This window comes from Musa acuminata, chromosome BXJ1-10 (assembly GCF_036884655.1).
Source record: "Musa acuminata AAA Group cultivar baxijiao chromosome BXJ1-10, Cavendish_Baxijiao_AAA, whole genome shotgun sequence".
NCBI classification, from domain to species: Eukaryota; Viridiplantae; Streptophyta; class Magnoliopsida; order Zingiberales; family Musaceae; genus Musa; species Musa acuminata.
The window spans coordinates 33,866,412-33,890,105 of record NC_088336.1 but is presented as its reverse complement, the minus strand read 5'-3'; the positions used below and the strand labels follow the sequence as shown (position 1 = coordinate 33,890,105).

General features: G+C 37.7%; 3 protein-coding genes across 5 annotated transcripts; 2 read left to right on the top strand and 1 right to left on the bottom strand.

Moving 5' to 3' along the window:
- The first annotated feature begins 2,488 nt into the window (after positions 1-2,488).
- LOC103969531 (F-box protein At4g18380) lies at positions 2,489-4,686 on the top strand. The gene is made up of 2 exons (XM_009383086.3): positions 2,489-2,816; positions 3,182-4,686. Exon 2 carries the CDS (start codon positions 3,417-3,419, stop codon positions 4,479-4,481), a length of 1,065 nt encoding a protein of 354 aa, XP_009381361.2. The 5' UTR covers positions 2,489-2,816; positions 3,182-3,416; the 3' UTR covers positions 4,482-4,686.
- Positions 4,687-6,242: 1,556 nt separating this feature from the next.
- On the bottom strand, positions 6,243-8,319 carry LOC103969987 (uncharacterized). Its single transcript, XM_009383616.3, has 2 exons — positions 6,766-8,319; positions 6,243-6,632 (listed from the first exon to the last, which is right to left on the bottom strand). The coding sequence occupies exons 1-2, from the start codon at positions 8,317-8,319 to the stop codon at positions 6,243-6,245; spliced, it is 1,944 nt and encodes a 647-aa protein (XP_009381891.3).
- Positions 8,320-13,876: 5,557 nt separating this feature from the next.
- LOC103969530 (ADP-ribosylation factor 1) lies at positions 13,877-23,473 on the top strand. Of its 3 annotated transcripts, none has more exons than XM_009383085.3 (7): positions 13,877-14,017; positions 14,219-14,391; positions 18,921-18,991; positions 19,250-19,369; positions 21,574-21,692; positions 22,468-22,549; positions 23,165-23,473. In XM_009383085.3, exons 2-7 carry the CDS (start codon positions 14,244-14,246, stop codon positions 23,168-23,170), a joined length of 546 nt encoding a protein of 181 aa, XP_009381360.1. In that variant the 5' UTR covers positions 13,877-14,017; positions 14,219-14,243; the 3' UTR covers positions 23,171-23,473. The 3 variants fall into 3 exon arrangements, with proteins under 3 accessions (XP_009381360.1, XP_009381359.1, XP_064941069.1); XM_009383084.3 differs by having other exon boundaries at positions 13,890-14,017; positions 14,133-14,391; XM_065084997.1 differs by having other exon boundaries at positions 13,904-14,017; positions 14,225-14,391; positions 23,165-23,304.
- Positions 23,474-23,694: the final 221 nt, after the last annotated feature.

Here is a 23,694-nt window from a genome sequence, read left to right as displayed (position 1 = left end):
CTGATCTGAGAAAGGACTGGCATCGGATCATATAATCTTGGACTGATTAATATTTAATTTTTGATATTATTTTCAGTTGATACTAAGGGGTACAGATCAGCATCCCGCTTGGATTACAGAAACCAATACCAGATCAAGATTAAAAATCTTGTGTTAAAGTAGGTTCCTCATCTTCTTTAGTGTATTCAAGCTATAGTCCTCCATCAAATTCTAGCTTCATGGCAGTGGATGATTCTACCAACTTGCCATTTTTGGTTGGATTCAAGAAATATTCTATGATCCTCTTCAAACATTCTACATGATCATATATCTGCATAATAACCTACAGTGTAGCTTCTGATTGGAAAAATATATTCATGAGAAGTTTGGTTTTGTTAGATCACCTCTTCCATCATATTCTATTTCTTTTTCCATTCTTTCTTGTTAGGAAACCTGATAACTTCAAGGACCAAATGGATGTAAGGAAGAAGAAGGTTCATTTCACTTGATTGATGAACTACTTATTTGGCATTTTTTCTGATTTTTGTGTTTCCATGTATCACTAACAAAAGAAGTTTTGATCTTGTGGAAACATAAATAGACAAACTAGTTGATTAAACCAAGGGAGAATGTTTGTCATCAGGAGAGAGAAATCAGAATGTCATAGCAAAAGATTTCTTTGTGATATCCTATTTTTTCTCTAAATTATTTTCTGAAATAAATTTGTGAACAAAGGAAATGATTTCAAAAGTTACGGACATGCCTTATGCCTCTGTTTCAAGTTTCTCTTCTGAGAAAAAAGATGACACAGAAGGGAACAAAACAGACAATCCTAAAAGAAGTTACACAAACTTCCCTTGGCACAAAGAAAAGTAAAAGAAACAGAACTGGTCACTTCTTAAAAGCAATTAGTTTTACAACCACTGCTTGCTCTTATAACAAATCTAGTTCATATCTGACAATGACAAATGAGACAATTCAGATGTTGAATTTCTGCATTAGAACCAGCTACTTGTTGTTGTTAGCAAGACAAGGAAGAAGACACTCTGTATGAACCTAAAGTTCCATTTTTCTCAATCAGAGAAAAACATATCATGCAGAAGATCTCTTGATTCTGAGAAGAAAGCATCACTGGTAGGAACAAAGTGATCATGAAAGGTAGTGTATCTATTTGATATGATGGAATAAGTTTAAAAGACCATATCTCTTCTCTCTCGGGAGAAGCAAAGCACACATCTGGAACAATTTAGCTCAATATGAAGATAAACTGCTTGCTAGATCTGCATCTGCATGTTGAAGTTGGTGAGCTCTGATGCCATCCATGGTTCATATGAAGAGGGAAACTGCATGGTTTATGCTGCATATCAGCGCATGTGAATTCATTTCTTTCTGAAGTGAGTACTAAAAGAAGAGGCCTCTGATATGAGGTTGGTGGCTGTACCTGATGAACAGGTAAAAGTTGGAACAAGTGCAGGTAGAATTTTGTGGTCCTCTGCTTGATATCATTACCTGGACACTAGTTAGATCCATGTCAGCCTGATCTGGCAGAGATTGAAACTTGATGAATAATCATCCCCAGAGCATTAAAGAAATACTAATTCTGCATCTATTGATCCAGAAGTATTCTCCTGCTGTACTACATTTCCATTTCTGCATATTAGGTGGCCAAAGAAGTATTCCTGAATCCCCAGAGAGTTGAACTTTTAATCCTTGATAATATGGGAGAAAGATTCTCTGAGGAACCCTAATTTATAATGTATGTGTGTACATGTACACATACATTATTCCATATGTGTTTCTTCTATCCAAATCTTGAAGATGTGCAAGCTGATCCATGCCCTCAACCAATTAACTATGAAAGCAATAAATCCCTTCTAATGTTGTCCTTTATGATCTTCACAGGATATTATAACTTCAAGATGGCTGTTCAAAGTTGGCAAATTATTATGCCAAATACCTAAATGCAGCACCTAATGCTTTCCATTTATGAGGAGGAAGAATCATGGAGCCATCAGTGCTTGTAGAATTGTTATTGGAAGCAAATTGCTAATTATTAAGTCAACCATCTCTTAAAATAATAACAAAAAAATAAAGAAAAAAGGTTGAGTTGTTTATCATAGAGATTCAAGTGTGGGAAGACTTCAAGGCCTTCCCACTTGATTGAATAATTAAGAGGAAGATAAATCTAATGTATATTTAATATTTAAGTAGGCTTATAAAAGGATATCTATATTTGGAGGGATATATGTAAATATGAAAGTTCTTAATTTTATAGGGATATATATATATATATATATATATATATATATATATATATATATTTATTTATTTAAACGGCCTCTACCAAACGGATATTTTGTAGATCTCTGTGATCTTCCGGAACTAACGGCGTTAACTTCGCTTGGTACTTCCGTACCCTCGGTCACGTGACCCAACGGCGCTGTCAACTCTGGCTTTTTATCTACGTCGGTGCGCGAAAAGGCCATATGAAAGAGAGTAGGACGAATCTACAGAGAGAGAGAGAGGGAGCACTACTTCCCTTTCGAGAACCCTAATTCCTTCCTGGAAAATACGCCAATTTTCTTTGGTTTTGCATTCAGCGTGCGACATTCCTTGGGCGAATTCCCCCTCGCCCGGAGCTCGATCGACGTGTCTCGGATCGACCACACTTTGGGGGATTTGTAGACTCGGATTGGGTGGGTCTTTTGGATTGGAGATGGAGAGTTATCTGGTGCTGTTGGGAGTGTGAGGAAAGTCGGGTTTTTGGATCGTTTGGTGGGATTCGTGTGGGCGGAGATGGGTTTGAAGGGTCGTCCTAATGGGTGAAGGACTTTTAGGTAATGTTCTGTCTCTCGGTATTATCCTCTTCGCTTTATTCTCGGCTTATGGATCAGGTTAAAGATCGCGTCTTTGATTGTTTCTAAATGCCTAGTGTTGATCTTTTTGGACGAAATTTTGGTGATTTTACCAGCCTCCTGGATTTTCGACATCTGGTTTTGATGGTTCATTGCGGCCTGGCGTCGTTCTGCTGTTGAATTTTAGTTTCCGGTGTGCAGATTCACCGTCCAATTTAGAACATTTCGTGTTTACATTTTGTTTGCCGTAGGGTTTGAAGCTGCTGATTCAGAAGGTTTCTATAGATCGAGATTTACAAGTAGAACAGTGGTTCTAATTAGCATTTGTAATTCTTAATGTTCTTCAGGCCATTGCTTCGGACGCGCAGCAACAGTTAAATAGAACGTCCATAATTCATGTTTACTGTCAGAAAAAAATATTGTGATCTTCCAACTGTGGTTCACAATCGTGAAATCTGTGGCTTCGGCATCTTCAAATTTCAAAGAACCGCAGTATTTTGAGCTGCAAAAGTCATTTTATTGTGAAGGGTTTATTGAAGTCAGACGGAAATATCTTTCTGTTTGGAGAACGAATTTGATAAAATGCAACCCAAAGCAAGAGTATATGCTGACCCATCCCGTGACCTGGATGAATTCGAGCGGCTGCCTGACTCGATTGTCCTCCTCATCTTCAATAAGGTTGCAGATGTCCGATCGCTCTGTAGCTGCTCTGCTGTTTCGAAACGGTTCAATTCCCTCGTATTTTTGGTCCATGATGTCTATCTTAAGATCGACCATGTGGTGACCATTGATGGTGATTGTGATGATCCCTTGAGCCCATCCTCTCCCAGGCATAGGAGACTCTTCTCCAACTTCGTAAAGCTCATTCTCTCTACTCTTCTAAAACCCTTCCACAACCTTCACAGCACCAATGGCGGTAACAAACCTATCGTCCCACAGCTCTCCCATCACTCTCCTGCACAAGTTCTCAAGAACTTTGCCCATGTCCGCAACCTCAGGATTGAACTGCCTGCTGGAGAAGTTGCAACTGAGGAAGGGGTTATTTTAAAATGGAGAGCTGAGTTTGGGAGTACTATCCAGAATTGTGTAATCTTCGGGGGTACAAGAGTTGACCGGAAGCCGGTCTTCTCTGAGCATGAATCGCCTGTAGAAGACAGCGGAAGCATTCCTGACTCTTTCTACACAAATGGAGGACTAAAGCTTCGTGTTGTCTGGACAATCAATTCTTTGATTGCTGCTTCCAGGAGGCACTATCTTCTCCAGCCTATTATCAAGGACCATCCAACTTTGAAGAGCTTGGTCCTCAGCGACGCTGATGGGCAGGGAACACTAAATATGGGTGTAGGACAGCTGAAGGAGTTCAGAGAAAAGCCACTGGTAGCCTCAGCAGCTTCAAACAGGACACAAGTTCCAGCTTCCAACATGAAATTAAAATATTCTCCCTATTTGGATCTCCCTGGTGGGATGGCATTACAAGGTGCCACCCTAGTGACTATTAAGCCATCTTCTGATGGAAGCAGTGGCACTAACACCAATACGACTGAGAGTGACGCCTTTATTTTTGGAGCATTTGAGGGCCCATTCAAGGTTGCAGCAAAGTCACTGATGAAGCGACGGACTTACCTTCTGGAAATGAATGGTTTCTAGATTACTGATGCAGCAAAATCATTTTGTACACAAATGATGGAATAGCAGATGTATCATTCACACTTTCTTCCCGAAGGTGCAAATCACAAGCCAGACATGGTGAAGGTGTGGATCAGCTGTGTTTTTGTGTTCTTTCGCTTGTATTTGTATAACAATAATGGAATCCATGTAGAAATAACATGAAAATGTTTTTTGTTGTTGTTGTTGTTGTAGTTTACTAATTTATGTGTATTTGATTTATCTGCTGGTATTTTCATGTTTTATTTTGGTCCAATTTTACTTAGTAACTTCCATATGCTTCTGAATTGTACTTGGAGTGACCATTATTTATTTTTTTTGTTCAACCAGGTAATAGTCAAATAGCCTCTCTAAAATTTTATTCTTAAAAGAAACAATGTCTGGTTATAGTTAGTACAAATGCTACTCTTTAGAGAGCTTATTAGCTCAATCTTTCATGAAGGGAAACCTCTCATGACTTCGGTATTCCTCTTTTTCCTTGATATATTGTTTTCTTGTTGTGTTTTGGATTTGGATAACAGTATCTAGCAGAGCCTTGAGTCGTGCTGCTTTGTTCGATGCTCTTTAATCTGTTGTCATAGCTTTGCATTGAGAGCTGCCTTCCTATGGGAAGACATTTGAGACTCTGCACTGCTGTAACATCTGCATTATTCCTTTGAACACTTAACTCTGTGGATAAGTTATGGTTCATTGTATACTGTGTCCAGAGTTTGTAGATTTGATGTTGTTGCATTTGTGCCTCTTTCTTGGAGTAGGATCAGCTTAAGTCACCTGGGTCTACTCAGCTGCATCCTCAAACTCTGTTTCGGGCCATTCGGTACCGCAACCAGGACATGCCTTCCAACTCTAGTGATTCATATGAACCATTAGAAAGAAGGGAGATGTTCTCCATAGATAAATGAGTAATTAGTAAGCTGCCACAGAAATTGCACAGTGCACAACTATTTTTCTTAGAACACAAGTAATCATGAATAGTCAGTGAACAAAATGAGGTAAAATGCATTCCTAATGTGGATAGTCTAGTCATGTTGATAGGAGGTATGCAAAACTGACATGTTAAGCACTCCATGAAAAAATTGTAGCTTTGAATCAAAGTACTACAAACAGCTACAGTGTTCTAAGCCATTAGTCGCATCAACAGAAGATAGTTCAATGTCTTATTTTTGCTGCCTGGAATTAATCACTAAAGACTGAGAAGTTTAGGGGGTATTTATAGATATTTTGAGGTTTTTTCTTACTCAAATTCATGGCATAAAAAATTGGAAATGATCTGCTCTCTCACTATGATTGCTCAGCTCTGATGGATCTTAAATTGAAACCAAGAGGCTCTTATATCAGTGTACAAAGAATATGAATTCCATGGTTTACATGTTGGCGAACCATGGTTAGAATGACATTACTTGTGGAAGCAATAATTCATTCATACAATATACTGTATGGTGGAGTATTAGAAAAGAAAGATCCATTAGATAATGAACTATTGTTTCTTTTCTTGTGATATAGGAGTATTTGTTTGAGAAGTAATAAGCCCCTTTGACATCTCTTCATCTATGAAGAATTCTCAACTTGAAAATACAGAGACAAAGTACTTGTCTTTGAATTGGAAAAAGAATGGATTTCTCCTGTAAACATGTTGAAGTTTTTTTTTATATGCTGAAATATAGTGTACAAACAACTAGAATTTACATCTAAAAAGTAACACATACAAAGAGAACCGATATGGATGGGAGGGAAGGCATCACATTATTTCTGTTGAGACTCTTCCACTGATGTAGAACTACAAATGAGGTCAAAAGGTTTCTCCAGGCTATCTTCTAGATCAGCAATCTGCCCCTCCTTGGTAAGAATGTCCTCCTTGAGTTCTTCCGTCTTCTTTTTGAGAGAAGCAACATCATCTCTCAGATCAGCAATCTGCCCCTCCTCGGTAAGAATGTCCTCCTTGAGTTCTTTCGTCTTCTTTTTTAGAGTAGCTACTTCATCATCAATAAGCATAATGTTCTCTTTTGATTTCTTCACTTCTTCCCACATCTGGTTTCTCTGCTCAGTCACCTCTGAAAGCATACTTCGAGCTGCAGTTAGCTCCTCTGTGTACTCTTGGGACTCAGTCTCCAGTTGTTTGATTTCTAATTCAGCCTGCACAGGTAGAAACAGAAGAACATCAACAAGAACACAGCAATCTAGTCGACAGAGACATTGTCATTGTTCACATGCACTACATAACAGTTCCTCTTATTAAGATTCAGAGATCACAATATGTGGCCTTCACCTCTGATTGCTTCGACATGCTGCTACCTTCTGCAGGCAGTGACTTCTCATCTAAAATTTTTGCTACAGTTTGTAGACTAATTCTGAAATTTTCATGTCTTCTACTCAAGCTTTGGTTTCTGATGGTGTAATCAACAGGTAAATGTCCACTGGTGTCATCTCTGGGCTCCTGCTTTTGTTCGACTCGTTGGCTGTCGAGGAGTCCTAATAGGTCGCCGAGCAAGGACAAGCCCTCGGTCTGCAAGCAATCTACTCGAGCACGAAGCTCCTGGTCCAGCTTAATCCATGAGACGTCACCGCCATTTCCAGCATCTTGCAAACGACTCAACAGGCCAATGTTCTCGTGTCTAAGTTTCTCCTGTTCATGCTTGCAAGTCTCCAACTCCTTCCTCAGCTTCTGTTCGACCCCCGTCAACCTTAGCTGCTCCATCTGCAGTCTGCTTAGCTGATCATTCTCGTCTGTCGGTCTGCTTTCGACTTCGTTGTTATACCCTAATCTCAAACCACCAATAGTCCTCTCTTGTTCGTCGCATTCTTGTTTCAGACTCGCAACCAACTTCTGCAACTCGTTATTCTCCTTTTCTTTCTCGCAGAAGCATCGTGCGATACGTCGCCGGTCTTCTTCACTCGCATCGAGCTTCTCCTGCAACTCCGACGAGTCTTTCCGAAGCTTGCCATTCTCCGTTCTCAGTTCCTCCACAGCAGCCTTCAGGTCAGTGATCTCCATCTCAGAATTCGCAGTCGTAACTTGGTTTTGCTTGCCACCGCCTCCAAGCCAAGAAATCTCACGCTGGAGTGATGCGCTTTGCTCTTCCAGTTCCCTCACCTGTTTCTTAAGCTCCTGTTCATCCACCAGAAGCATTTTAAGCTTCATGGAGTAGTCGATCGACCTCCTCTCCAGTTCTTTCTCCAAACTAATTTGGACTTCACTCCTCTCCCACTCCAATCTCCTAGCCCGAGCGTCCAGGTCCATCCTAACTTGTATTAAATGCTCTGCTCCTTCAAACCTATCAGCGATTCTGCCCCTCAATTGTTCTGCTAACTGTAGCAATTGGTACCTCCTGACGTCTGCACATTCTCGAAGTGCATCAAACAATGCTTGCTTAGGTATCTTTCTGATCTGGATCGTCAGGTATTGCAAATCTTTGTCGGCTAGACATCTTAACGTCTCCTCTACGGCTTCCAAATTTTCTCTTAGCTCGTCATCTGTACGTTGCGGCTCAGCACCAGTGCTGTATAATTCGTTTTCAAGAACCCAATCACGTCTTCCATGTCTGACCTCATCCTGCCATTCACAAAAATCGTTGAAGTTGTCCCCAGAAATGGTTGTGCTGTGAGAGTCATCGTCTCGGGAATCCATAATTGCTTTCCCACGAAGTGTATCCATTGGCTTCTTTGCACTCGTTTCTGCCTCGTGATCATTTCTAGTCCAGGTTCGTAGAGGGAGGTGATGAAAGGCACCATCTTCCTCCTCCATGAATGAGACTGTCGTCCAGGTTTGTACAGGGAGGTGAGGAAGGACACCTTCTTCCTCCTCCTCCTCCTCCTCCTCCATGAATGAGACTGAGACTGTTCTCGGATCCTCTTCTTTGTAGGTCGGTGAAGGCAGTGCTGTAGGCTTACCTTCCTGTTTCCTTCTTTTCGGAAACCATGGTACACAACCAGCGCTGCATTTCACTGACCTTTCCGAAGCAATTTCGCACTCTCTTCTTAATACACTAAGAGAATGTTGGTTTCGAGACAGATCATTCGTTTCAGGCCTTGTGGCTCTCTCTCCTGCAAATTGATGGCATCTAAAACATAGAGAATGAAAGAATTGGATTAGAATTATCGGAAAAGATATCAAACGTCCAAATCATAATAGCACATGTAAATGATCCAAATATAATTAACACTCTCGGCAGATGTAAAACCAAGAAAAACCAAAAGAGGAACAATCTGTTTGACATTTATAATTATCAGCATTAACCCCTCAATTAGAGCTGCTTAGATTATCTGCAGTGTGTATTAGATCTCTTTAATCACATCAGAGTATGATGGTGTTATGTTTCTGAGGAGTTCCTTAGATCTCTTTAATGCAAGAAACCTATATTATCTGATTTCTTCCGAGAAAAATGTTCTTTCCTCTCCTTTGAGAACAAATTTCCTGTGGGTTGCAGTATCTCATTTCATCAGTTCAAGTAGAATACAGAAAACCAAACCGGAAGAGACTGGGAAACACACGAACACAGATGAGCATAACACCGATGAGAGCCAAACAAATGCAAAGAAAAATAGTAGCAAAATTGCAGCACTCACTGCGGTTGGCAACCATTTGCATGGATTGGTGTGCTCCCACATCTGGATGTTAACCTGAACATCTCACCCAGGGAAACACGATTCCCTTCTCTCAAGTAGCTGTTGCTTACACAGAGTGGATACGTATGTCTTCTTCCAAGCAAACGAGATGCACCCTCGCCTTCTTGATGTCGGCTGAGAGGCTCACGAGTCACGCCTTCCACAGTTGGAGGATGAAAAGTTGGACGGTCGTCGCCTAGCAAGTCATCAAGCAACTCATCAGAAGGTGGAGGATATGCCGGTGAAGAAGTGCATTGGCTATAGGTGCTTCTTGATCCCGAAGATCCAAACGAAAACAGCTTCCTCGCCTGTTCATGCAACGCACAGAGTAACCCTACGTTAAGGAACTATGTTCGAGTTCTAGATATCAATCAACTCAGGTGGCTTTAAAGAAACATTGCTCTAGAATAAAAGATGAACTTCCATGAACGAAAAAGAAAAGAAGGTAGATTAAACATCTACAAGATTGGTGTTAGATCGGGTTCATTCGGTCGAATCTATCTAGAATCACCCAAAATCGTCTTAAACTGGTCTAATTTTGAAATAGATCGGTTTCGACTCAAGCTATATAGGCCTAAATTCACTCTAACTGTTTTGAAATGACCCAAAACCAATCTAAACTAACATGAAATCAATTTATGAACCTCGTTGAATCGATTGGGTTCAAGTCGAATCGCTCAAACTCAATAGTCATTCGTTTCTTAGTATTTTAATTTAATTTGAATATTATTTTCATTATAATAATATAATGAAGACATGAACATTATTAATAATTTTTACATCATAATATAAAATCTCAAAATAACTATATTAACATTAACAAATAATCAAAACATATGAAGACATGAACATAATTAAAATATGGTATACTATTTTTTAATTTAAAATTTATAAATATCCTAATTTGATAAAATGTTTAAGAAACTAATCATCGATAAATTTAAACTAAAATAAAAGATCGATAACCTACTATTTTCTTTAAGAGCGATGATCTCTGCTTGATCTTCTTCATGGTTATTCCTTGCGATATGAGAGTTGAGAAGAAAATGGAGGTGTTCGCAGAGGTTTATATAGGGGTCAAGAAGGAGCTACATGAGTTTTTTTTTCATATCAATTTTTATATTTATATAAAATCAAAATAGATTTTTCTATTATGTTATTTAAGAAGTAAGAAATAAATATTGAATGTTGAGATATATTCCTTACGAGGGTATGAAATATTGGGAGGTACTAATGATGGTGAAGTGAGTATCATTCATGATTTTTCAATATATAAAATTAAGGTAATTATATTTCTCCTCCCTTTTTGGAATTTGATTCCTGAATTCCACTTACCAAACGTGGATATTTCTCTTTCCATAGTGGTTTCATTATATATATATATATATATATATATATATATATATATATATATATATATATATATATATATATATATATATATATATATAAATATAATTTTTTTGGTGCAATGTCCGATCATTTGGTCCGATACTTGAACTCATGGCATGAAGTACTGTCAACACGTCGACCAGTCATTCAATCCGTCGTCTAATCTTCTGACATAATTCACTCCGGCCCAACGTTTAATTCTTTTTGCTTCAATCAATTTACCTTTTATAATCAAAGTTAGCCCTACGTCACTTAAACACACATTAGATTATAACTTTATCAATTGATTTCATCATCAAAATCCGAGATTAAACAACGCTTAATGTTGGCAACTAAAAACTCTTACACAATAGGAGTTAGGTTGACCACGTTGGTAGAGGTTGCCCCTTTGGTGGCAAATATATCGAGTGGTAGGTCTTCGTCACTTACGACGGACTCATTCAATTCCAACTAGGTCATGTCGACCTATCATATTATGACAGAGTTTGGACTTATAGCTACTCAACCAAGTGATTGACGCTATGAGTTGTGTTACTTCTTTTGTACTTGTGTTGATGTATTGAAGTTGGGACTTTGCTTCTCCCTCCACCTTTTTTTTTGTTGAGACCTTCCATTACTCGAAGTTCATTCCACTTAGATGACATTGAACTCCGAGCACTATCTCACAATATTCGTTAAGGAATGCAAAAAGCATCATATCACCTAGATGCTAACCCTATTGCTTACATGCATGCTATAACATGTGCTTTAAAGGTTTAGTCTACTTCCTCTCTGCCTACCATGGCTACAAACTCAAAGGGGATTCAACATCAAATAAGGGCTATAAAAGGAGGTTTTTCTTTATTTCTTCCCAAAATGGATGACCAATCAACTTGGGTTGGTTGACCTAGAAGTTCTCCAATGTTGCCTCGAGTTTGCATGGGTCAAAGAAGGAACAATTCTATTGAATTGTTCTCTAGTTGTCCAAGTCCACTACCATCCTCTAGATGAATGAGCAGTGGCTCATTGAGGCAAGCTCTAGCTCTGCACCCTTTGGTAAGGTGATAGGGTTCTTCCTTCAATCCTACGACCAACTCTATATTCTTTACAAACATGAATATCCATGATAGTATCATCCAAGCAAATATTAGGTGCAATGTTAATATGAAGATGGTGGTGTCGTGCCCCTCTTTATGGGCACATCGAGAGGAGGAAGTTGGGCGAGAACACAATTGCCCAATCAATGAGGTCTGAGTCTTTTCAATCATCGAACCAAACACAAGTGTCCTGTGATGCCTTTTCCCACCCCCATTATCTGTAAGTTAGTGCCAACGAGGCACTCACCAACTCAATTATGGGAGAGTCCCCAAGGAGGAATGAACATTCTTGCTCCATGGGAAGTCGATGTGAAGATCGCTCTTCCGAACAACAACAACAATAATAGCCACAACAATACCGATAGAGGTTGTAATCCCTACTGAAAGGATCGATGGCTCCCTCGGCACCCTATGGTGTCTCGTTGCTCTTAAATGTGTTCAAGATTTTGCCTATACGGTGGAACTTATATTGCTGTGAGTCGACGATAGGTGGCCTAAGAGAGAGAGGAGGGGATAATGATCCCCGCATGGACCATCATCGATAAAAGCCAACTCTTGGAGGTTCCACGATAGGTCTCATAATGGAACCTTGTCATGTTGCACCCAAGGTTTTACTAAGGGCCTCTATGCGAGCGAGGCCCATTGAAGATGTTATAGCCAACATGCACAAGCAACTCATCATGGAATGTGCTCAACCTAACAACTTCCTTTTTCTCTTTTGCTTTGCATTGCACTCATAATTCATTTCTTCTCGCAAAATCATCACATCACGACGATGATGATTGACCAAGCTCGAGATTCCTCCACCGCCATGGCACATCTTCTCTGGGAGAATGAGTGACTAAACAATGAGCAAGACAAGCCAAAGAATGAGGTGACAAAGTACTATGAAATATCGATCTGACTGTGAACTTAGCTTGACGAGCTAGAGAATCAAATTGAGGAGGGAATAGATATGGTTATAGAGCTTTACAACCAAATTAATGTCCTTATGCAATTAGCTGACGAAGCTAGGGCCAAGAGAGTTAGGTTTAATAAAATGGCTTTGAAGTCTGATGCTAAAATCATTATCTTATAGATCAAGGTAGGCTCCCTTCAGCCTATAATAAAGGGGTTGACGAAGTAGTTGGAGGAGGAGGCTTGCCATCCAAAATTGAGGCAAGATAGGTGACCAAATTCATGCCTTCAACTTCGGATATCAACTCGTGATTTCCTGAGCTCATTTTGACCACATTGATATCGATCTCCCAGAAGACTCAATGTATCTATGCACAACTAACGATTTAATACCTCTAGTTGGTGCAAACAGCATCGACAACTATAATGAGACCATAGCTCCTATGAAAGAAGTTGAAGCTAAGTCAAACCTAGACTTTGATTATCAACGCGTGAGCTATTTATCACTTCAATTTCATGTAGTCTTGATATCTTATATACTGTACAAATATTAATGATATAAGAAATGAAAAATATCTTTCAACTGAGGATCATCTTTACAATAAAATTATTATAATAGTATAATAACAGTAAAGATATAAACCATTTGTCATTAGAATAATTTCAATGTAAAACAAAAAAGAGTGCTCTTAGCACTGTAAAATTAGTAAATTTTTTCAATTATGAATTGAAGTCTTCAATCGATAACATCGATAAATCATCTTCAAATGCTAATAAAAGACTAGAAGAAATGTCAATGACTATAAAATATATTTATAGTATTCATGAAACCTTATATTGTTTCTGAATCTTTAAAAGGAATAAACTAACAACAACAACAACTAAGGAGGTATATTGAACTAAAATTTCTCATATATTTAAATGTTTCATGTATGATAAAGAAAGGAAGAGGAAAAGAAAAAGGATAAGATGAGAGAGAGAGAGAGAGAGAGAGAGAGAGAAAATAAGGAGCAAAGAGGTCTTCTTTTACCTGGAACTAAAGTAGTGCAAGCCACGTCTCAAAGTCACATCCCATTTAAAACAATGTATATTAGGACAGCTATGAATCGAAACTACAAAACCAAATCATACCCCATTACCCATTTGAATGGTCATATAGCCACTCCACTGTTTTAAACCGGAAAGAAAGTAGACTCGAACAAAAGTAAAACGATTACGTAACAACTGGCCGTGGAAGAAGAATTCGCATCATTTTCTGTGTCTATTTGGGTCTCTTTCCACGGTCCAAAACGCGGAGTCGAACCGGATTCCAAGACCCGACTGCTGACGTCGATAGTACGACGTGGGCGGCTCCTATTGGCTGAAATCTCTCGCGGAGCGGTCGCGTGCGTGAGGTTCACGCGCGACGGCATCCCATCCCGCTGTCTTCCCCCCCCCCCCCACTATAAAGGCGGGGAGACTGCTCTGCGCCCTAACACAAGTTGTGGTGTTCGATTTCTTCTCCTTCTCCCTCTTGCGACGATAGAGAAGCCTCGTCGAAGAAATCTTGTGGTAATTCCACTGCCGCCTCTTCGATTGGATTTTCGTTTCGATCTATTTGATCTCAGAACGATCTATTCGCCCGTTCTTCGTCTGTTTTTGATCGATTGTCATCGTTTTCTTGTAGTTCATCCTGTAGACCTGTGGAGCTCCTCCTCCCTATCGTGTTTTGGGTGCTTTGTTGTTGATTCCGGCGTCTCTGTTTGTTGTTAGCGTTAGCGTTAGCGTTGGAGACGAGATGGGGCTTACGTTCACAAGGCTGTTTAGCCGACTCTTCGCGAAGAAGGAGATGAGGATTTTGATGGTAGGGCTTGATGCGGCTGGTAAAACCACGATCCTGTACAAGCTCAAGCTCGGAGAGATCGTGACCACCATCCCCACTATTGGTCAGCATCTATTTCCGTCCCAAAAAACTTGTTCTTTCTCTTCCTATTATTGTTTCTTATATATCTTATTCTTATCGTTCAGTTATGTTATTAGTCCCATTCTTCTGATACCTTTACTGAGCTCAAACTTTGCGATCCCTGTTTGCTGCTAAGAATGTCACATGAATATGCCTCATGAATGTTATAATTGACTGAACAAGAAGCTCGTCAGAGTGAACCTGTAGGTCAGTTTGAATTCGTTCTTTCTGGATACTGAATGATACAATGCTCTTAATTATTGAGACAGTTATATTTTTTCCTAGATTAATCCTTAATAGTGAATTTTTGTGTAAATTGACGGAGTGATATATTCAGATTTTTATTTGGAAAGAAATAATTAAAGACAAAACAACTACATGCTTTTTTATTATCACGTGTTTAATTATTTGAGTTTAATACTATTCAAGATGTTTTACAAATTTGGAAATTTCAGAAGTATATTAAGTAATCTATAATGTTAAGATAAGTTGTGTTTCATCCAACCTAAAATGTTTCCAGGTCTTTTAGGAACATTTTTACATGCATATGTATCTTCACATCATTGGAATTAGTTCTCATAAATTTATTTAAGTCAATACACAAAAGCTACCAAGTCTTTATATTACTTGGATGTTATCCAAAGCAAGGTCTGTCATACCGAATCGTACCGCCCGGTACGGGCGGTACATACCAGTCCGACAGGCCAGCGGTACGCGGACCACCCGGTATCGGTCCGCAATGTAGCAATGCAATGTAGCACTGTAGCAATGCTACAGTGCTCGATGAACCTGAGTGTACCACTGGGTACACCTGGGTGTACCGCTCGGTACATCGTACCGTACCGGTACCGAGCCCAGGTCGAAATACCGGTACGGTACGATATTGCGAACCTTGATCCAAAGCAGGACTTTGTTGGTGAAGCGGTGATCACAGAAGGGCTATCTGATGCATGAATTTTTTTGTTTTGAATGATGTGTCTATTCGTACTTTGATATCACCTTATATTAGACTAAATGTTACTTGGGCCTTCCATACTAGACTTGTGATGGTAGTTTTGACATTTTTTTATCAGAGGATTATTCCATAGTATTTAAGAACTCGTGGGGCTACTAGTTAATATCTATTAATGGTTCACGTTACAGTCTAGAATTTTCTAAATTATTTTGTAAGGATCTGTTTATAATGTAAGGATATATTTTGAATTGTTTATAAGGACCTATTTGTAAATATAAGAAATTACAAGGACTAAATTGCAAAATGTATAAAAAGGGCCGCCTCTTACCTCATGCCTTCAGCTTAAAGGAATTAAAGGTGACTTCTTTCAGTAGAGAAGAGAGGAAGTGAGTGAGAAGAAGAAGAAAAAGAGATGAAGAAGTGATTTAGCTCAAATCCTCTTATTTGGGATCAAATCTTTCTCAAGCAAGTCTTCTAACCCCTTCCTACAGTAATTTTAATCTTGATCATTAGTAATTTGAAGGGTTTTGGCCTTGCACTTGATACCAATCTCATTCAGAGATAAAGCTATGAATCTGAAATTTTTGAGATTTATGATCTATCTATCTTGTTTTAGCTATAATTTTTTGTATCGAATTCTGATTTAAGCAAAACTTATTTCTTTAGAAACTAGACTTGTAGATCTTTCTTTCCATATCTTGATTGAAAGATTTGGAGTTCGAATGCTTGCCCAAACTTTATTTCAATTGACCCTATGGATTCTGCAAAATATGGATCATAATTTCTGACTTTTCGATACTAAATTGCTTATAACTTTATGTTGGAAACTCTAATTAGTGCAAAATTTGCTTCATTGGAAACTAGACTCGTAAATCTTTCTTTATATCTTATTTGAAAGATTTGGAGCACAAATGCTTGCCCAAACATTTGTTTTAATCTCCCCCACTCGGGCTTGACGTCCTCGTTAGGGTCTAGTATAGCCTAGATCAAACCCTAGCATGGTGCATATGAGGAGTAGTCCAGTGGTGGCTCCATACCATGATGAGTCTTCTGACTCCATCCACGGGTAGCCCTTTCCTACTCGAGCCCTCTCACCATACCCAAATACTAGGTCGACTCTTATACTACCTCTGTCATACCTCTCAAATTAACACATTCAAGAGGTGTGAACCTATCATAAATCAATAATATTATAATTCAACTACAATCTAAATCGAAGATCCAAAATGACATTTGAGGACACTAAAAAGCATTCAAACATCATTCACATCCATAACCTGTGCAGTTTATAATCATACACTACATTACTCGATAATTCACGAAAACCCAAGTTCAACTCAAAAAATATCATCAACCACCACTTATAAATCAACAAGCGTAAGAATTTATACAGTCATAAAACTAACCTTTTACCACAAGTTTATATCGTCGTAAAACTAAATTTAACATTCTAAAATCCTAAACATGATAGGCCTTTTAAACTTTTGCAAGATAGATCAATTTAGATTTGTCGATAATATTTCATTACATGCAAAATATATTTATACAACACCAGCATATCAACCCATAAAGACTTACCCAAAATCTGAATAGCTTTCCACAGCCTCAGCCCAATCCAAAAATTTTAAAGAGTGATAAGATAACCTGAAAAATTTATACAACAGGGTGTGTTACAAAGCTCAGCAAGTGACTAATATATCTATGGCGAGAGATGATAGTTCATACGGCCTTAATATCAAGGTGCAAGGCAGAGACAAGAATTCATAGATATCATTTCATTAGATACAAAAATCACAATGTCATTTCATCATAAGCATACTTTGTTCATTACATTGGAGTAAAGAGTATTTAGGAGCATATCAATTGCATAAGAAGCATTTTGGAGCATATCATTGGTGTATGAAACATTTAGGTGCATATCAATGGCATAAGAACATTTAAAAGTATATCAATGGCGTAACGAACAGTTAAGAGCATATCAAGAGGACAAATGAGAAAATAAGCTCAAGTGTTATATTTGACGTTGCATTCATTTCATTCTTATCCAAAGCGTATATAGAAACACATAAGCAATACATTGGATAACATGACAAAAACATAGAGGGTGAAGTGAGATCATAACATAATATAATCCATTTAAATCTGGATGACCATTAACATAAGTCTCCCATATTTGGGAACTCCATCCATCCATGTCTGGATGAAGTCAGAGGGGGCCGACAAGAGTATCGCGAGCTTTAAACATAACTCCATTTCTCATTTCTGGCGAATGTTAACATTTTCCCACAAACACCAGAGCAAGGTCTGCAATTTCATACCATACCGGAGTTTATATATATATATATATATATATATATATATATATATATATATATATATATATATATATATATATATATATATATATATATATATAAGGCGACGTCGCCTTTTCCTTCCCCACGCGGGGCGACGTCGTCGAGTTTATATATATATATATATATATATATATATATAATTTTATTTTATTTTTCGTTCCGCCCGGTAACGAGCAGTCCGCGTACCAGTATGTCGTCGGACCGGTATGTACCGCTTGTACCGGGCGGTATCATTCGGTATTGCCTACCTTGCACTGGAGAATAAAAGGAGATTGTGAGCAAAAAATTTAGCGTGTATAGGAAGCAAATCTGAAATGAAAATATACATGTTGAAACAATATGATACAAACATAAACTTTTGCATAATGCATTCATATATGATAAAAATCAATGACAAGAGATATAAGAGTTTAAAACAATCATACAAGGCTCAATTGAGGGAAGAATTCTATATGAATTCGGTTTCAAAGAGATAGAAATAATAATAGGTAGAATTAGCAAAATTTTGTACTAGTATAATCTGAGGCACTTTGCACGAATTATTTGAACAACCAAACATACTCCAATTTACTCAATGAAGATGTCATTTGAAAGATATAAAGTCTTCAACAGGGAGTTACAAGTAATTTAGTATCGAAAGGTCAGAAAACATTATCTTTGTTTTGCAGAATCGATAGGGTCGATTGAAATAGATGTTTGGGCAAACATTTATACTCCAAATCTTTCAAGTAAGATATAGAAAGAAAGATCTACGAGTTTAGTTTCCAATGAAGCAAGTTTTGTACTAATTAGAGTTTCCAACATAATGTTGTAAGCAATTTAGTATCGAAAGGTTAAAAATTACGGTCCCTGTTTTGTAGAAGGCATGAGGCTAGAGGCGGTTGAAGAAACCTCTTTTTATTTTTTTGCACACTTTGCAGTTTAGTCCTTGTAATTTTCTATAGTTACAAATAGGTCTTTATAAATAATTCAAAATAGATCCTTACATTATAAATGGATTCTTACAAAAAATTTCAGAAATCAGGGATATTACAAGTTTCTTGGAATTTGGCCTAATTTTCTTTATAATAGGAATGTTTCCTTGTCTTTGAGATGATGATTTTGGTCACGCTGGTAGGGTGAATTGTTCTTGTGAGATCATATAGTCTTGTTAATATCAAATATATATTTTCAGTTATGAAATCTGCTTCTTTAGTTCAGGCTTCAATGTGGAGACTGTAGAGTACAAGAACATCAGTTTCACTGTTTGGGATGTTGGTGGCCAAGATAAGGTTAGTTGGAACTATGTTTGACACTCTGCTTTTACTTGGTTAAGCTTGGAATTTGGATCAAATTTCATTGAACACCCATGAATTTATGGAAGCTTACATAGATCTGAGATCTCAACAAAATTTAAGCTTGAGAATACTGATTTTAAACTTAATTGTCTTTCTGTATGGTATGTTTGGTTTTTTTGGCCCACAAAATGTGCATAAAAGCTTCATATTTGCTTATTTTTGATCTATTTGTTCTGTGTTTCATTATAACAGATCAGACCTCTATGGAGGCACTACTTCCAGAACACTCAGGGTCTTATTTTTGTGGTTGATAGCAATGACAGAGACCGTATTATTGAGGCAAGGGATGAACTTCATAGGATGCTTAATGAGGTGAATTCATCTGGTTTGTTAGCCATAATAAATGCTCTCTAATTTAGCATAGCTGTGGTATATGACTGTCTCATACAATTTGATGATTGGATGTAACCTACGTTTTCCTGTGCATTTCTATACAAGTGTGTTTATCACTAATTTTGAATTGAATCTCCTCTATTTTATTACTACCTTCTTGCTTGTGGTTATAGTTGGTTATTAAAGAAAAGTTATAAGCAACTTAAGATGATTGTCAAGGGTGACATGAAGGGTTCAAGGAAAGATGTAGTTGCAATAGGTGGAGCATCAGGGTTCAGAATAAAGGGTAGTAATGACATCAGAGCGAGTGAGAACTGGGGAAGAATGGTGATTCCTCTGCCATTTTCGTTTTAGACTTGGTTAGAGGGAGGAACCAGACTATGCAAATTATGATGTTGTTTCTATTTTCTTCTATAAATTCCTTTTTCAGTTGATGTTGCAAGAAGAATGTTATATTTCGAAATGAACATCACAACCGTTTATAAATTATGATGACTATTGTATGACCATACACTGGGATTTGCGGTATTCATCATCATGCCTAGGGCCTCTGAATTTGTTGGTTGCTAAATTCCTTTTTCAGTTGATGTTGCAAGAAGAATGTTATCTTTGGACATGACCATCACAAGCTTTTAGAGATTATGATGACTATTGTATGACCACACACTGGGATTTGCTGTATTTATCTTCATGCCCAGGGCCTTCAAATTTATTGGTTGTGTTGAATAGAGTAACCGACAAAACCATGCACATAATGATTTTGATTACGACTCGACTTTGATTGGATAATTGACTTATTGACTTTGTTAAACCCATACCATTGACTCAAAGTCCCTAAGTCCAAGTTAATAGTAGTGTATCCATCATCCCTTTATAAGTCAATCTAAGTCTTTAAACACTTTTGATATAGAAATAGATTATAATTTTCCTTAAAGGTTTGACATCCTTGTTCATCCAACATAGTCAGAATATGACCTTACTATGGTGCATGTGAGGCATAGCCCACTAGTGGCTCCATCCCAAGACACGCCATTTGGTGTTATCCATACTTGAGCCTCTCACCAGGCTCCAATATATCAATTGTCACAACACCCAGTTTGGTGGAATGATTAGCCTACTAACTTTGTGGACTCATACAAAATGCATGAGCCTAAGTTAACAGTACTGTATCAATATAAATCTTTAGACACTCTCAATGTGGGACTAAACCTGGGTATGACATGATTTGCAATATTCATCTTTATGTCAAAAATATTTGAGGTTTATTCAGTAAATTAATTGTCCATATTTAGCTATTCTTGAATTGGTTTTTGAATTGAATATGCAACTAAGTTATTGTGTTTGGTGGCATTTTTTTCATTCTTTAGTGGTGGAAATCAGTGCTTTAAAATTCAGATAATTGGCTTACCCATTAAGGTTTAGTGGTTTTCCATACTAGCATTTGCTGAAGCTTGTGCTACTCCTTTCATGCACAAGCAGTTATGAAGCACTTGTGAGAAAGATGCTATGGTGGAAACCTCAAGTAAACAACTATTTTTTACTTGTGATGTTGATGGTTCTACTTGGGGTTTGATTCTTTTTCATAATGTTAAGCAGTGAGGTTTATCTGTGAGTTTGTGTCAAAGATTTTGTTTTCGCTGATGTTGTCAACATATGTGGAATCTGATACTAATTAGTGTATGCATTTTGCATACAAAAGTTGACCGCAATCTAGTATGTGTTTCTGTAATTATAGATTTGCAGAGTTCATGTTTCTTCTTTTATTATACATCACGTTAGAACTAACCTGAAATATTTTATTTTTGCATTGTAAAACTAGTTTGATTCAGCATTAAATTACACCAATATTGTAATTGTCTGTGAATTCTTTTGGACTTATTAGTAAAAAAAATGGCAAACCCAGTGCACTAGGCTCCCACCAATTAAATATCATTTTTAAATTGTATAATTTTCAATTAGTTACTGGGACTTTTGTCAATGGTTGTTGTAGCTCTGAATGGTTGTTGTCAATGGTTGTTGTAGCTCTGAATATGAATTCTTTTTATCATTTTAGGATCTTCTTGCCATTTATTAGAAATTGGAACACTAAAGTAGTGATGATGATTAATGTTGTATTATTTGATTTGCTAACTTAATTTTTTACCTTACTTTAGATCGCTGACTTCCTTCTGGTATGTGTGCAGGATGAGCTACGTGATGCTGTGTTGCTTGTGTTTGCAAATAAGCAAGATCTTCCCAATGCAATGAATGCAGCTGAGATTACTGATAAGCTCGGACTGCATTCCTTGCGACAACGACACTGGTATGATTGGATCCCCATTTTTGCAACAAGGCACCTACATTTGTGTCATATAGAAGCATGTGCCACAGCATTTGTGATTAATTAGAATATCTGAAATCATACTTAAGCATAAATACGAATATGCATAACAAGTCTACACACGTGATTACATTTTAATGCTTTCATAGACCACATACCTGCAATAATTTTTTTATTGCACATATACAATAACAGTGCATTTCATGTTTTGGTGGGTTGAATTGTCCGTATAAATGTCAGTGCCGACATTACCACCCACAAACTTGATGAGTGGAACCTATATGGATAATTCAAGACAGGTCTGTGAAACTACCTCACCGCTGAAGTTTTTCAGGGGTGCCTCAGTCCACTTAAATAGCATTTTCCTTGGTGGATCTTTTTCTTAGTGAGTTATCACTATCTTTAACAAACTATTTAAAAGCATCAGATGCCTGGGAGGCGTTTGTGGAAGTTGGTAACCTTTAGATGGGTATCTGCTGTATTTGCTAGTTCAAGGTTTTCTGTGGAGATTATATATGAAACTAGTGGCAGACTAATTATGTCATATAGGAGTCTTATCAGCAGGCAAAACTTAAAGAGTTCTCCCAACAATAAAAAGTTGACTTGATGTCTACTGTTGCCTTATCATTCGTTCAATTGGGATGTTAATTGGTCTTTTGTTTTGTGCTGCTTTTTTTTCTTCCAAGTGTGTCAACACAATATGTTGCCTCTCCTTTTCTTTCTGTTTAGCCTAATGATCAATATGATATGTTTGTAGGTATATACAGAGCACATGTGCCACATCTGGTGAAGGGTTGTACGAGGGGCTGGATTGGCTCTCCAATAATATTGTCAGTAAGGTATATATCGTCAATTTTTTTAGAACATTTTGTTCTTTATCTTTTAAGTCAGTTTCCAAATATCATTCTAAGGTCAGATGTGACTTTATACTCATAGACTGTGAGATTTTTGCAACATTTTTTTTTCCGATGATAAGCACAGTTGTTGGGAAGATCGCTCTACTGACACAGGTGGCAAACCTTCCTCAACCAAGTTAAGCATTTCTTATTTGAACTGTAGTCAAGCATGGGAAACCAAGTAGAAAAATGGAACATAAGTGTTGGTGGGACAAAGTAACTTCGGTTGCAACAAAGTATGAAGATGAGTGGAAAACAGGTTTCCCCGTAACTATGATTTGAACTGGGCTTGAGATTCTCGATGATTAAAAAAGGCTTCCGTCTGGAAAGTAGGAATGGTCAAACAGAGCAGCATCATTTTGTTGTGTCGATGGTCCATGTTATAGGAAATGATCCCCTTCTTGAGCATCACTTACAGGCCAACGAAATGCTTTGACCTGGCAAAAGCTGACCTGTCTTTAATGTGTTTCCATATGGCAATTTAAAACTTTTCGGTGTCTTGGAACTTCTGCCACGTATTCAGTACTGTATTAACCAACTTCTCTTTTGTTTCTCCAGGCTTGAAACTCGTGTCATTGTGGTCTAAGCTTCTACTATTGCTCCGTTAGACATGCACCTTCCACAGCGGCTTGGGTATTGCTTTGATGACATTCCCAGGCAGCTTGTTGCTCGTGGATAAATCATCCTGACCTCGGTTATCTTTTCTCTTCTCAACAACATTTTTATTTTTTTTGTAGTAATCACACTTCCGTATCATGTATAAGTTTGACAAAGATTATGTTATATAATATAGTGTGGCATGGTTGTAATGGTTTCCGGTGTGTTTATAAGGATTGTAGAACAAAATTTCAAGTTCTTATTTGTAGATATGCCGCAGTCTGATGCAGGTGGACGACAAGAAATGATGCAGATGGGTTTAGGGGCTTTGCACTTGAATGAAATTAGTTTTCCCTTCTTTACAGCTTTACGTTTGACCATAGTGAGGTTGAATTTAGTTTAGTGATTTTTCTTTTTTTTTGCAAAAATGTATTCAAATGAACAATTCAGATTCTTATAAGATTAACATCAAAACGAAACAAAAATCATTT